This window comes from Mustela erminea, chromosome 1 (assembly GCF_009829155.1).
Source record: "Mustela erminea isolate mMusErm1 chromosome 1, mMusErm1.Pri, whole genome shotgun sequence".
Lineage (NCBI taxonomy): Eukaryota > Metazoa > Chordata > Mammalia > Carnivora > Mustelidae > Mustela > Mustela erminea.
The window spans coordinates 25,825,870-25,841,301 of NC_045614.1; the positions used below are offsets into that span (position 1 = coordinate 25,825,870).

The 15,432-nt window shown below is 48.0% G+C and overlaps 2 protein-coding genes across 4 annotated transcripts in view; one reads left to right on the forward strand and one right to left on the reverse strand.

Annotated features, from left to right (window-relative positions):
• The window catches only part of ARHGEF3 (Rho guanine nucleotide exchange factor 3), a 324,108-nt gene that overhangs the window by 303,772 nt on the left and 4,904 nt on the right, over positions 1–15,432 (reverse strand). The window contains exon 1 of one of the 3 annotated variants that reach the window (XM_032322961.1): positions 12,758–12,915. The exons of 1 other annotated variant lie outside the window; for it this stretch is intronic. The gene's annotated coding sequence lies outside the window, so the exon portion shown is untranslated. Of the gene's footprint in view, positions 1–12,387; positions 12,489–12,757; positions 12,916–15,432 lie in introns of those variants that run through there. One more of the 3 variants, XM_032322951.1, reaches the window with a different exon arrangement.
• SPATA12 (spermatogenesis associated 12) lies at positions 7,447–7,824 on the forward strand. The gene is given in 3 exon segments (XM_032301562.1): positions 7,447–7,641; positions 7,643–7,706; positions 7,709–7,824. Coding segments are annotated over 3 exon segments (375 nt in total).

Consider the following 15,432-nt stretch of genomic DNA (forward strand, 5'->3'; position numbering starts at 1 on the left):
ACATATATATGGAGACAGAGAGAGAGGGAGAGAGGGAGAGAGCATACACACCATTATATATTATATAATATATATCATTATAAATTATATACTTCATATATTATATATGTACATATTACACATCATTATATATTATATAATGTATATTATATACTTTTATATATTAACATCCTGTTGAATTTGTTGGTTTTGTTTCTCTGGAGATCCCTAATACACCTCCAAAACTACTTACTTTCCATTGTAAATTATCCCTTATTATCTGTACTTGCACGAAATTTCAAGTCATCAGATGATTAAGAAGATAAAAATAAAAAGCCTACGTGGGGAACCTGGGTGGTGCAGGTGGTTGAGCGTCTGACTCTTGGTTTCAGCTTGGTCATGATCTCAGAGTCGTGGGATCGACCCCCACATTGGGCTCCTTGCTCAGCATGGAGTCTGCTTGGGACTCTCCTTCTCTCCCTCTTCTCCTGCTCCTCCCCACTCCCTCCCTCAAAATAAATGAATAAATCTTTTTTTTTCCAAAGATTTTATTTATTTGATAAACAGAGAGAGGCAGGCAGAGAAAGAGGGGGTGAAGCAGGCTCCCTGCTGAGCAGAGAGCCCGATGTAGGGCTTGATCCTAGGACCCTGGGATCCTGACCTGAGCCGAAGGCAGAGGCTTTAACCCACTGAGCCACCCAGGTGCCCTTAAATGGATAAATCTTAAAAAAAAAAAGAATAAAAAACCCACAAAATAAAGAAACTGAGGATGAATAACATCTATGTATTGATCAAAGCCATCATAGTGGATATATGTGTTTTCAAATGCAACTTTAAGTCAAACAAGTGGTATTAATTTTGTATCCGCTTTGTGGCTACCTTTTCAATCTGTAACAACTCATTAGGATATTAAGAGGCACCTGGTTGGATCAGTTGGTAGGGTGTGTGACTCTTGATCTCAGGGTCATTAGTCCAAGCCCCACAGTGGGTGTGGAATCTACTTTAAAAATAAATATTTTTTTTAAAGGATAGTAAATTATACCTTCTTCCCTAATCATTACAGGAGACAAGTACAAGACCTGGGTTCACGCCATGAACTTGTAATAGGACTTAGCCTTTCTGGGTTCCATCCCAGCTCCACTACTCACAGTGTGACCCTGGGCAAGTTACCTCTCTGTGCCTTTTTTCCCCCATCCAAAAATGAAGATAACACAGTACCCTCTCCCTGAGGTTTTTGTGAGGATTAAATGAAATAATACATGTAAAACACACAGCAAACCATCGAGCACAGAGTTTTTCAAACAGTAGGTTTTCCCCTATTTGTGAAATAAATCTAGAGGGTCTCACAGCCATCATTTAAAAAAAAAAAATCATAGATCCACTAATGTAGAAAAGAATGATTGGAGGACATTAAACATACATAAGGTAAGTATTGTCTCACCAAACTTACATTCTGGATACAAATGTGCTTGCACACACGTGTTCACTCATACATGCAAATACACCAAGTGGTAGTCTATAGATTTATTTCTTACAGTGGGTCACAGTCAAACACAGGTAGGAAAAGCCAGACTCCCACCATATAATAAGTGCTCAGTAGCCTTCGGTAGCATCATCATTATTATCTCATTTGGAAAGATAACATAACTTTCTTTATTAGCGTAAGAAAACAGGGTTGCTCACCCTCAGATCACCTCTGCCACTCATTTGCTGCCGTGCTGTTTAAGAGTCACCCCACCTCCCTAAATCCACTTGCCAACTCTCTCTCCTCAAAGGCCTCGGCGGTCATTTAAATATTTTCTGACTCACAGTGCTGGCCAAGGATTAGTGAGGCCCTGCCCAGCCCAGAATATATGAAATGCGAGTGATCTGTTAGAAAACCACTGGAGTTTGCAAGACTGCACAGAGTTTTTGTAAAATTAAAGCCACGCTGGGGCGAAGCCATCCCCTGCACCCCCCTGGGAGGTGTGTCATGGGAAGAGGTTACACAAGGGCAGCTGAGCTGCATCTTCAGAGACTGGAACTTCAGCTCCGTAACATGCTTCCTTGTTCTGGGCCTGGGTTGTATCACTGTGTTTTTCCCCTAACTTTCCATGTGCACAGGCATGCACCCACACCCCACACTAAAGAATGGAAGTAAAATCCCCATGAAGAGCTTGATCTAACAGATTGGGTAAAGGGAACCTGCTAAACCACAGGAACTTGGGTTTTGAAGATCTCAAAATAATTTCCATTGCCTAGCATGTTCTTTCCCTCCAGAAACAAACTAAAAATCTCCGCAAATTAATACTTGTTTTAATTCCTTTTTTTTTAAAACTGTGTTTTGTTTTGTTTTTGGAACAACAACTCCCCTCTCTCACACACAGTAGCACCATTTTGTTTAAAATGGAGACCCTCACCCCAGCAGAGAGCACGCTGAGGTGGAGTGTGTTAGCATTTCCCAATGTAGTTCTCTGGGCTGTTCCTTCAGTTTGGAAAAGCAGTTTGTTGGCACACACATAGGCACCTCACTTTTCACTTCTTCTTCTGTAAGAACACAATTGTGGACTTGTGCCAAAGCATGACATCTGGAATGCATAAATGCAGGTAGAGGTGTAAACTAATCTTCTATTATGTGATAGTATTCTTTTCTTATTTTTATTCCATTCTTTAAACCATGATGCCAGTTTGGCGGGGAGGAGGCAAAAACTGCTTTAGCAGAACCCTTTCCTTAAATGAAATCCTAGCTCTGCTCAATCGATGAAACAAGTGAAAATGCAGCCTCACTCTGATACCCTCCAGCACTCCCTGGTGCCTCCAGGGCTGGGGGGCCAGGGTTGGGTGGGGGGCGGGGAGTGCCAGTTCTCACCAGGATTCTGGTGAGGCAGGGAAGTATAGGAAGATCTCTAGGGCTCACCATCACGCCCTCAGATAAATGGAAGCCAGGTCTGCCATTAGCTCACTCTGTGCTAGAGGCATTCCCATTTCACACATTCAGGAGTTAAATGTTTTATCCGAGGTCTCCGGACTTAGATTAGACACGACACTATACTTATCACTTTCTTCAACAAGGAAAAGAGATGCTGATGTCCCCAGGTTTTGTCTCTGCAATCAGAAGGCCCCTATTAGAATCTTTTTTTGCAAAAACTTGACAAGCTGATCCTAAAATTCATATGGGGACCCAGAATAGCCAAAACAATCATGAAAAGGGACAAAGTTAGAAGACACACTTCTCGATTTCAAAAGTTACTGCAAAGCCTGGGTGACTCAGTTGATTAAGGGTCTGCCTTCAGCTCAGGTCATGGTCCCAGGGTCCTGGGATCAAGTCCCACATGGAACTCTCTGCTCAGTGGGGAGCCTGCTTCTCCCTTTCCCTCTTCCCCTCCTCCTCTGTTTGCTCTCTCTCACACTCTATCTCAAATAAATAAATAAAATCTTTAAAAGCAATAATAAAAATTTTAAAACAAATCAATAATAAAAAGGCAACCCTTTTTTTTTTAAGATTATATTTATTTATTTGACAGAGAGAGAGATGGCGCAAACAGGGGGAGCGGGAGAAGCAGGTTCCCCACGGAGCGGGGACCCAATGCTTGATTCCAGGACCCCAGGGATCACAACCTGAGCCAAAGGTACATGCCTAACCGACTGAGCCACCCAGGCGCCTCAACAACCCAATTTTTTAAAAAATTGGTGAAATATCTGAAAAGACACTTCTCCAAAGAAGATATACAAATGGCCAATAAACACATGGGAAGATATTCAACCAACACAATATTAAGGAAGAACAAAGTTGGAGGACTGCCGCTACCAGACTTCAGGACTTATTACAAAGCTACAATAATCAAGACAGTGTGGTATTAGCAAAAACACAGACAAACAGATCAAAAAACAGAGAGACCAGAAATGGACCCACATATATATAGGCAACTGATCTCTGACAAAGGAGCAAAGGCAAAAACAATGGAGCAAAGATATTCTTTTCAACAAATGATTGAAAACTGGACATCCACGTGCAAAAAAATGAATCTGAACACAGACTTCTCACTCTTCACAAAAATTAACTCAAAATGGATCCGAGACATAAATATGAAATGCAAAACTATAAAATCCTTAGAAGATAACATAGGGAAAAACCTACAAAACCTTGGGTATGGTGATGCCTTTTTAGATATAACACCAAAAACACAATCTGAAAGAAATAATTGATAAGCCGGATTTCACAAAAATTGAAAACTTCTGCTCTGCAATAGATAATTCCAAGAGAATTAGAAGACAAACCACAGACTAGAAAAAAATATTTGCAAAAGATACACTTGATAAAGAACTGTTACCCAAAACATGCCAACAGCTCTTAAAACTCAACAATAAGAAAACAAACAACCTGCACTGGAAATAGGAAAGACCTTAACAGACACCTCACCAGAGAAGATACATGGATGACAAGTAAACACGTGAAAAGAGTCTCCACATATGTCATCAGGGAAATGCAAATTAAAGCAACAAGATACCAGCCCAAGCCTATTAGAATGGACTAAATCCACGACACTGACAATACCAAATGCTGGCAAATGATGTAAAGTAACAGGAACTCTCTCATTTGTTGATGGTGGGAATGCAAAATGGTACAGCCACTTTGGAAGACAGTTTGGCAGGTTTCTTACTAAACCAAATATACTCTTACCACACATACCAGCAGTCACACTCCTTGGTATTTACCCTAAGTAGCTGAAAACATGTCCACACAAAAACCTGTACGTGGTTGTTTATAGCGCCAAAACTTACAAGCAACGAAAATGTTCTTTAGTAGGTGAATGGATAAACTGTGATACATCCAGACAATGAAATACTACTCAGAACCAAAAAGAAATGAGCTATCAAACTATGAAAAGACACTGAGGAACTTCAAATGCATGTTACTAAGTAAAAGAAACCAATTGCTACGTACCGCATGATCCTAACTATATGACATTTTGGAAAAGGCAAAACTATGGAGACAGTAAAAAGATCAGTGTTTGTGCGGGCAGGAAGGTGGAGATGAAAAGGTAGAGACAGAGGATTCTTAGGGCAGTGAAAATACTCTGTATGATATTATAGTTGTGTGTAGAATTATCATTATTCATTCATTCAAACCCACTGAAGGCACAACACCAAGAGTGAGCCCTCAGGTAAACTATGGGCCTTGGGGCATCTAGGTGGCTTAGTGGGTTGGGCCTCTGCCTTTGGCTCAGGTTGTGGTCCCAGGGTCCTAGGATCAAGCCCCACGTTGGGCTCTCTGCTCGGCTGCTCGGCGGGGACCCTGCTTCCTCCTCTCTCTCTGCCTGCCTCTCTGCCTACTTGTGATCTGTCAAATAAATAAATAAAATCCTTAAAAAAAAAATATGGGCTTCATATGATCATGATGTGCCCATGTAGGTTCATCCCTGGTATCAAATACACCATTCTGGTGAGTGATATTGATAATGGGGAAGGCCGTGCATGCGTGGGAGCAGGAAATATAAAGGAAATCTCTGTACTTTCCTCTCAATTTCATTATTAAAAGAAAAACGAAAACTGCACAAAAAAAATTAAGTTAAAACAAACAAAAAAAAAGATGTTCAACACCACTAACCATAGGGAAGTGAAAATCAAAACCATGATGAGATACCACTTCACACGCCCTAGGATGGCAATAATTAAAAAAAGATGGGCAGTAACAAGCATTGGTGAGGATGTGGAGTCATTGAAACCCTCAAGCACTACTGGTGGGATTACAAAATGGCACTGCCCCTTTGGAAACCAGTATAGCAGTTCTCCAAAATACCCAACAGCGAGTCACCATAAAACTGGCAATCACTGCAGGTACATACCCGAGAGAACTGAAAATACACGTCCACACAAACTTGTACCTCCCTTGGGGGAGGTGAGGGTATAGAAAGAGGGGAGATGTGTATAGACAGAGAAAGCATTCTTGGACATATGGCTAAATGAGGAAAAATTCACAAAATGAGCCCAAGAGAGGTACCTGGGGTGGCTCAGCTGGTTTGGCATCTGACTCTCGGTTTTGGCTCAGGTCATGATCTCAGGGTGGTGAGATCAAACCCGTGTGGGACTCCACATTCAGTGCAGAGTCAGCTGGACATGGTCTCCCTCTACCTCCGCCCTGGTCCTCCCCTCTCTCTTTCTCTCTTTTTAAAAATAAATAAAATCTTTTAAAAAATTTTTTAAATGAGCCCATTCTGCCGGTTTTTAAAGACACTCACAGGTACACACACCTGTACATCAAAACATAGGAGAAATACCCAATCAGCTGATCATAAATGTGCTCTCTGGAAGGAAGCCAGGGATGCGGGAGGTGGAACTTTTCTCTTTACTCCATAATTTCCAATTTGTTTACATTTGTGTACATGAAGAATACAAGCAGGAGCATTTCTTTTTCTAGGCAAAAGGGAAGGAAAGAGGGAAGAGGCCCCTGGAGTTGAGGAGTGTGGGAGGTTCTGCAAGGAGAAAAGAATATTACAAGTAGTAGGAACAGCAGGGGCAGAGCTGCGAAGGTGGAAAAATCCTCTGGAGCATTTGAGGGGCTGTTGAGTTCAACCGCATTGGAGGGTCCAGCAGGTGACCTGGAGTGGGGTGTGGGGAAGATGACCTAGAACAGTCCACTGAAGCGGCCAGGTTCTGAGAGCCACAGGTACATGGAGGCCCCCCGTAGCTGGGCAGGCCTGGGAGAGACATGGGGACAGGAGGGAGGACCATTTGGGCGTGACCAAATCTCACGCCATTTCACACCTGGCATCTGTCTCACAACAAACGTGCCCTTGGCTCCATTATCCAGATTTAGTTCCAAATACAATCATCTCCAATAGCGTAGCACCCACCCCGATGAAGTCTCCAAGTCCGAATGAGAACGCCTGGTGTGTTTGAGCAAACTTTCGTGAGCACAGTGCCTGACGGAGTGACCTGTGTCTGCTTTAGGTCACCAGGGAATGACCACAGCCCTTCCTGCACAGGGGCTGTGACAGGATACGCACTCTGTGCATTCATTTCCACAGCAAACCCATAAGGTCCAGTCAAGCACTGTCCCCATGCACAAATATGGAAACTGAGGCTTGGAGAGGTCAGGCACTTTGCCCAAGGTCACTCCACTAGTAACTCAATGCTGGAGCTGAGCCTGGAACAGGATGCCTCCCACCTCCAGACATATCAATGTGCCTTAAAACCAGCCACCACGCTAGATCACCACCCCATTTTCCAGGAAAATATTAAGCTCAGAATTAAAGCTGGATTCTGGGCTCGGGGTTCTATCCACAGGAGCAGCAAATCCTGATCCGTAAGTTATCATAAAGCGGAGGTGGGGTGTCGGGACGAATAACTGACTTGGGCTGTTAAAGAACTAGTTCAGTCTTGAGCTAGATGAGCGAGGCAAGGCACCGACAAGCCTGCTTTGTCCTTCAACTCTGGCCAAGGTCTCCGGCCTCTTTCCTTGGAGCATTTGGTTTTGACTTGGGCCCCATGTCCAGCTCTGCCCTGAGTCACGGATCTACCTCAGAAATGTCAGGAGTCACCTGGGAAAAGAAAGCAATAGCCTCCTCCCACCTTGTTGTTCTGTGGCCACCAGAGACCCTGTAGGATTCCTTAACCCCTCAGCAAATCCTCACCGTGCCAGGGACTGAGCCAGCCTCTGCCCTCCCAGAGCTGACATTCCGCAGGGGCTGTACCTCAAAGCAAGGTCTGTAGGAGAGATTTAAATGCACCCAGCTCTCTTGACATCACTGAATCAATCTTCTGGGGAGATCCCCCTCCCCTCCATCTCCTCTGATACAACTGAACAGAGCTCCAGAAAGACACAGTTGCCAAATTATTCACCCCTTCCCACCTTGTTTTTCTTAGTCAGGAAGATGGGGATCCTGAGAAGACCTGTACCATAGGAAGGTTCTAGATGATAAATGAGGATGCCCAGCCAGAGCCCAGCAGCACAAGGCGCAGCCATTCAGAAGAACTGGCATTTACTGACGGCTAAGACAGTTACTTTTCCACAGAATACACCAATACAAGGGTACACATGCACACATGCATGTATGTGTACACACACAGGCACACACAACTGCTATAACTGATGAGAATCTGAGCTCATTTGAGAGCTGGTAACTCTTCAACTGGACCTTTGCACATGCTATTCTCTCTCCCTTCCATCCCACCCCACCCTCTAATAGAAAGGACTTGTAGCCATCCCTTTCTTTTCTTAGATGTCACTCTTTCCAAGAAGCCTCCCTGTCATACCTCCTTTTTTTTTTTTTAAGATTTTATTTATTTATTTGACCGAGAGAGATCACAAGTAGGCAGAGAGGCAGGCAGAGAGAGAGAGAGAAGGATGTCATACCTCCTTTATGCTTGGCTGAGTAACGTCCAGTGATCAGCCAATCAACCACTCAGTAGAAGGATTAGGAAGCGGGCATCTCCTGGACCATGATCCTACACATTTTCATCACTTCATTTTTTTTTCCATCAAAGCTTCACTAAGTAACTACTTTCCCTCTAGGTGGTTCCCTCTAGGTGATGAGGTGCTTATGACCAAATGACACAGAAGAGGAGGGGGCCCATGGCTAGGGCAGGTGAGGGGAAGCAAGTCTTACTATGTGCAGGGTTATACTTCCAGCAGTACCCCCAAGGCTCATGTTCATTGCCCAGATGGCAATTTCAGGATACATCATCACTCCAGGTCCCTCTGAAAAGGAAGGCATAAGCCTTCTAGACAAATATGAGAGCCCACAGTGCCGAGAGCTTACTCCAGCCATGAGTTAGGATCTGGGGAGGAGGTGAGGAAGGTTCTCTCCACACTGCCTCATTTCCTCTCCCCATCCCCCATGAGAGAGACCATGTCCAGGGCTCAAGAGCAGACTGGTCAAACCAGGAATTCAACCACAACCTTGGGTTCACATGCATGGAACTGTCCTCCCCTGGAAATCCACCTCGCTCATTCCTCTAGGTTTCTGCTGGAATGCTGCTTTCTCAGAGAAACCATCCCTGACCTAACCCAATGCTGCCTCCAGGGCAGTCTCTCTGGATCCCCTTCCTCAGCTTCATCGCCATCATTCCACTGACCACACTCTGATATCATACTATAGCTCTACATGCCGACTGTCCATCTCCGCCACTGGGACGTAAACCCCACAAGGGAGGGACACTGCTGGCCTTCTTGCCTCTCTGTGGCCGCTGTCAGAGCCCTCCCTCCAGAAGTGATTCTTTTTTTTTTTTTTTAAGATTTTATTTATTTACCCGACAGACAGAGATTACAAGTAGGCAGAGAAGCAGGCAGAAAGAGAGGAGGAAGCAGGCTCCCTGCTGAGCAGAGAGCCCAATGTCGGGCTCGATCCCAGGACTCTGAGATCATGACCTGAGCCAAAGGCAGAGGCTTTAACCCACTGAGCCACCCAGGCGCCCCCAGAAGTGATTCTTGACTAAATGGAGTAAATGAGCTAAGCTAAGAGGCTAAGGCACCCGCGGAGCTAGGACTCCAAATAACTAGTCTTCCTTTTTTTTTTTTTAAGAAAAAGTATACCCATTTCCATAACTGAATGAACAGTATTCACTTAAGTAAAAAAGAAGGCAAAACTCCTCTTCAAACCTCTCCGGAGCAGATCCCACTGCACCACCACACTGGCGATCTCCCACAGAGCAATGCAAACTGACTCAGTTGATCAGAATCATGTATAAAAGTATTTCATTTTCACTCATTTCAACCCGTTCAGCCTTTGCAAAGTGATCTGAATCAGACAATATTTGTAAAAACCATTAAGATAATGCATCCAAGGATGATTTTTTTTTTTTTTTAATATATCTATCCAGGGCCAGGGCACCTGGCTGGCTCAGTCAGTGCAGCATGTGACTCTTTATCTCGGGACTTTGAATTTGAGCCCCATGGTGAACACAGAGCTTACTTAAGGAGAAAAGAAAGTTCTTCAGCTCACCCCACTTCACTCAGAGGCTGCTCATTTCATTCTGTCACTAAGGAACATTTATTGAGCATCTACTGTATGCAAGGGGCCAGAGTTCAGTGGTAAAGAGGGCAGCACCTCTACCTTCTTGAAGTCTACATTCTCCTGGGTGGATGCAGACAATAAACCCATAAATAGATACATGAGTATGACCACTTCAGGGAAGCTGCATCAATAAAATACAATAGGAGAATGGGAAAGGTACCAATAAGGAAGACAGACTGCTTTGGACAGAGTGGTCAGAAGAATCTTCTCCACAGAAGACACATCCAAGCTAAAGGGAAAGATCATGACAGACTTGAGAAGGAGCGGCAGGAGAGTGTGCTCGGCAGAAGGAAGAGCATTTGCAAAGACTGTGAGGAGTCTCTTCAGACAATCTGAGTTCAAATTTTCATGAACCACATCCCTCCTAATGGCCCCACCACAGGCCAACAGTCCCTACTCCCTCAGCTTGCCTTCTCCTTTCCCCAGCTGACTTCTTTATCAGATCTTCTCAAGTTAAGGCAGACCTGAATTTTCCAATGGAAGTTATACCCTGAGCAGGGGCACAAAGCATCATGTGTACACTTACGCCTCTGGGAGACAGAGGTCATGGTGACAACTTGGGTCTGCTCCTGTACAAGCGGTAAGAATCTCCCCACCAGCAGTTCAGAGTCCCCTTTTATGGGGCACAGGCCCTTTGCAGAATATGATGAAAAGGGAACTCTCTGGAAAAATAACACACCTGTGCTCCAAGCAGATCTCATCCACATATCCAATCTCATATACATTTCAGGAGATTCCTGGAGTCTCCTGAATCAGAACTCCTTTCTGTGGGCCTAACACGAAAAGAAAGAAGCTTAACTGGGACAGGCTCCACTAATGGAGGGGAGAGGACAAGATCAGGTCTTCAGGCCCCTAACTACACTCCCATACTCACAGAGATCAGACAGGGTGTCAGCCTACCCGGGAACCCAAAGCCTGAAGGAAATCAAGTGCAGACTTATCCACTCCCCCTCAGTGAGGCAAATATCCAGTCACACCCTAGAGCTTCCAGAGAAGGTTTGAGACCCCATTTCCCACCAGTGTCCTTGACAAAGGTCATCTCCAACCTCATATTCTGAAATACATTTTGCAAAAGGCTGCTTAACCATAGGAAACATTACCACAAAGCCCAAGTGTTTCAGCGCCAAAGGGGACACCACTGTGTGAATAATTCAGGTTCTTAGAAAAGGAAGGAGCAAGAGCCTGCCCATACCCACCTCACTGGGGAGTTAGGCATGCGGATGCCCTGTTAGCTGTCAGCCATAATAATAACAAGAACAACTACGTAAGTAGAATTTACCATGTATCAGGCACTTTAAGAACTTGAACCTTATGCAACCCTTTAAGAGTTGTACTATTGTTACCCTCATCGTACAGATGAGAAAACTGAAGCATAGATGGGTGAAGTAACTTGCCTGAGACTATACAGCTAAGCCAAATTCATAGAAAAGCTCTCCTCTTCCACACCCCAACCAAGGAAGAAAGCAGTTATACCTTGTGCTGCGCATGAAATGCTTTAACATAAGTTTCTGCGGGTGCATCCAAGACAACTAGTGTTTGGCAGGTCTCACCCCTCTGCCCAGTGCTGGAAGCAAGCCTGGTTCAGGCATTAAATGGAGAAAGAGTCCTCTAGGAACAAGTCGCTCTGTTTCAAAAACGCTCAAGTCCCTGAGGAGGCTGAGAGCGCAAGTGCCTCTCTCCTTTGTGGCAAAGCCCAAGGGAACCCATTCCTCCCGCCCCCTCCACGCTCGGTCCACTTCCACACTCAGAAAATGCTCACCGGTCTCTGACTATGAGGCACCGAGATTCACCCTAACCCCCTGGTGTTCGCCTCCCTCGCCTCTACCTCAAGACCCTCTGGCTGCGCAATTTAAAAAGGTGCAGCCGCCAGCACAAGGGCCCCGGGCGGGCCCGGAACCACGGCCGCCGCCCTGCGCGCTCAAAGCCCGGTTCCTGGCAGCGAAGTGACCGGCAGCCCCGCGAGCCACCACCAGCAGCGCCCGACGCGACGCTGACCTGTGGGCGTCCCACCAAGGCTGGGGAAGACTCCGAGGGAGAGGACAGGTGGCGCCTCCCTCCCCGGAAGTCGTTCCGGGAACTTTCGCTTAAAAGCTCCCAGGGACCGAAGTCAGGGTCTTCGGCGCCAGCGGCGGCCGGTCCGGGACGGCGGTGGCACTGCCCACCTGCGTCGCGCCCAGGCGCCCAAGCGCGCTCCGAGTGCCCGGGGCTGGAGAGCTCGCAGAGCCCGCTTTGGCACCAAGACCCGCAGGGGCGACCCGGCGGTGGGGGCAGGGGTCCAGCTCGGGGTAAGGAGTTCAAGACCGGGAGAATCCAGCCCCGGGAAGCGGCCGGCCCCAGGGCGTCTAGCGGGGGCGTCCAGCCAGGGAGGGTCTAGTCGGGGGGGCGGGGTTCCTGGGCGACCTCCAGCACTCACCTCCGCGGCGCTCAGCGCTGGCTCGGCCCGGCGGGGCTGGAGAGCGCACCGCGGCAACGGCTGTGGTGGCGGCTGCTGCGGGGGCGGCTCCCCCGGGCGGGGCGGGGCAGGGGGCGGGGCGGGGGCGGCGGGGGCGGGGCGGCCGCGCCGGCCACGTGGGCGTGGGGCGGGCGGGGGACCCCCGGCGGCGCGCGAGCGGGGAGGCGCGAGACCCGGACGCAGTCACGCCTGGCAGCAGCTCAGCACTCCCCACCACCCCCGCACGCCCCGCCGGGGTCCCTGGGAAGATTGGGAAGGCGGACGGAGGAGAGGAGCCCGGCCCCCGGGCCGCCCTTTTACCTAATCCAGACTCTGGCGGGGGAGAATTTACCCGGTCGGGGAAGGGGTGCGCAGCCCGGCTCCCGCTCTCGCGGCGGAGAAGGAGTTGCGGACCCCCGGAGTAGGCTCGCGGGACACGTATCGGAGCCGAAGGGGACTGGCGACCCAGGGGGTGCCCTGGCGGGCGAAGGCCGGAGTCTGTGCATGGAGCGCCGCCCCGCCCTAAGCTGACCTGCCCCGCGTCGGGTCTTGCCCGAGCCTCGCTTTCCTGGACGGTGGGGGTGAAAATGAGGACGAGAGCGAGCTGCGCGAATCCCCGCGCGCCCAGAAATCCTCAGGAAGAGCCGCCAGTGGCCTGGGTCACCATGCGGAAATAAACAGGCGAATCCAAATAAAACTATTTTCTGCATTCATTCATTTGACAAACGCCTACCGTCCTCAGGACCCCCGAGGTCCAGTAATAAAGAATGAGCTATACAGTATATAGCTCTCAGGGAAGTACAAACTGTGATGGTAAAAATGGAAAATTCATCAGTACTTGCTTTCATGGTGTCAGGTGTGCATTTTAATTTTTTTAAGATTTTATTTATTCTTATTTATTTATTTATTTATTTGAGAGAGAAAGAGGGCGAAGCAGATTTCCCGCTGAGCAGGGAGCCCTACCCCCGGGCTCCATCCCAGGACTCTAAGATCCTGATCTGAGCCAAAGGCAGATACTAAACCGATTGAACCGCGCAGGCGCCTCTGGGTGTGCCTTTTAAGTATTTGAGCTACTTCTAACACTGACAACAGCCCTGCGAGCTGTAGGAGTTGTGCGGGCCCACTTCCCAGATGAAGAAACTGAAGCTCGGAAAAGTGAGGCCAGCCCTTAAGTCAGAGGAAAGAGCATCCGCCCAAGAATTACGGCTCCTGCCAGGCTGACTCTCCAGTAAGTGGCAAGAGCGAGCAGCCTGAGGGGACCTCCTCCGTTTCTAACCACCACCCCTGCATTCCCAGGAAGAGGGCGCTGTTGAGGACTCCTTGGAAAGGCACCTGTCCTGACAGCAGCCTCCGGGAGGCAGACCTCCCAGCCCCACCCCCCACCCCCCCGAGACCAGCCGGAGGTGATCAGAACTGATCTGAGAGCTGACATATTGCAACCCCTGGGTCTTGTTGCAGACACACGCCTCCTAGTTCTGGGTGGCCTCTTCCTGGTCTGCATCCTGCGTTTTGGACAAGAAATGAAGCGTCTTGAGCAAACCAGCTTTCATTTCAACAGCTGCAACTTCATTCCACTACAACTTGAAAGGGACTCCTTGACCCCAAACCCAGGGCCTCCTGACCCACTCATTTCTTGTTCAAGGAACACATACCCTATGCAGTACTCCATTTCGGAGAGCAAAACTTATATCCAGGCCCCTAGTCCTCAGCCTTTTCCCCAAAACCTCTTTTGCTGGCCTCTCCCCTACCCACTCCACACTATTCCTACCAGGTATGTTTATTAACTAATAATAAAGGACTTCCGCTCCCCACATGAACCCGGAGCTCAGCACGGGCTTCAGACCCACAGGTCTGAACCTGATGTTCTACCCAGGCAGCCTTGTCAAAGATAAAAGTTTTATTTCCATTAGCTTCCATTTAACAACAATTTGAGTATCTGCTACATGCCACACACTGTGCTAGGCTCTGGGGAACAGTCGTGAATCTCAGTAAGACACACAGTCCCTGACCCCATGGAGCTCACAGCTGATACAGGAACAGCCAGACCCCTTACTGGGCAGTTAGGGAGCAGGATGTGGACAAGCACACCTGGGGAAGCGCTGGCCCCCATTCAGGCAGAGAGAGACTTCCTGTGGGAAGTAGGCCTCAGCTGAGCCCTGACCAGGCAGGGAAACCAGGCAGGGGGTGGGGGAGAACAGGTGATGGGGAAGCCCAGAGGTGGGAGAGCACAGGGCACACTTCTGGGAGTTTATGGAGAGGAACAGGTGCGGAAGAACAAGGCTAGAGAGGCCATGATGGTCATGGTGTGACACCAGACCTTGACCACTGAAAGGTTCAGCCAGAGGTGATGGGATCCCACTGCTGCTGAGTGAGGGATGAATATAGTAGGGGAAAGTCTCCTGTGCACAGCAGAGGCAATGTGCATTATTATTATTATTACTAAACTCTCTGACTTCCTGTTTTACAATTCCAGGTTTCCAGAAATGAGAACAGATCTGCAAGTAGGATATGTTGACTAAAATCAATGTGATCCCACAAGGGTTTATACACCGCAGCCCTCCCCTCCCACTCACGCCCATGCTTGGCCCTGTGGAGGGGAGGCAGTGGAAAGGATTTGGCTCCTGGATTCACTTTAAGAGTCTTTGGGGGGTACAAAAGATACACACCCAAAGGGAGTCCTTTGGTGTGGGGGTGGAGTGTAGAAGGAATGGCAAGAAACATGTGTTTCTGTCCACCAAGTCCTGAAACTGACAGAGAGGCCAAAAGACATTGATGACAAGCCGATCTTTCTCCTCCCGGCAGTTAGTTCAAGGCCTGTTCTTGAATTCAGCCCCATCTCCTTCCAGCTCTGCAAGATGGGATGGAAAGGGGGCCAGGACAGTCACCTCACTAAATCATCAACTGGGAAAGCCGGGTGTTGGCAAGAGACCCCCAGGAGGCCACAGCAAGGCAGGAAGATGTGGTGTGAATGATGCCAGGCCATGGCGGGAAAGGAGGTGGTGCCAGTGAGGCGCAGGGTAGCACAGG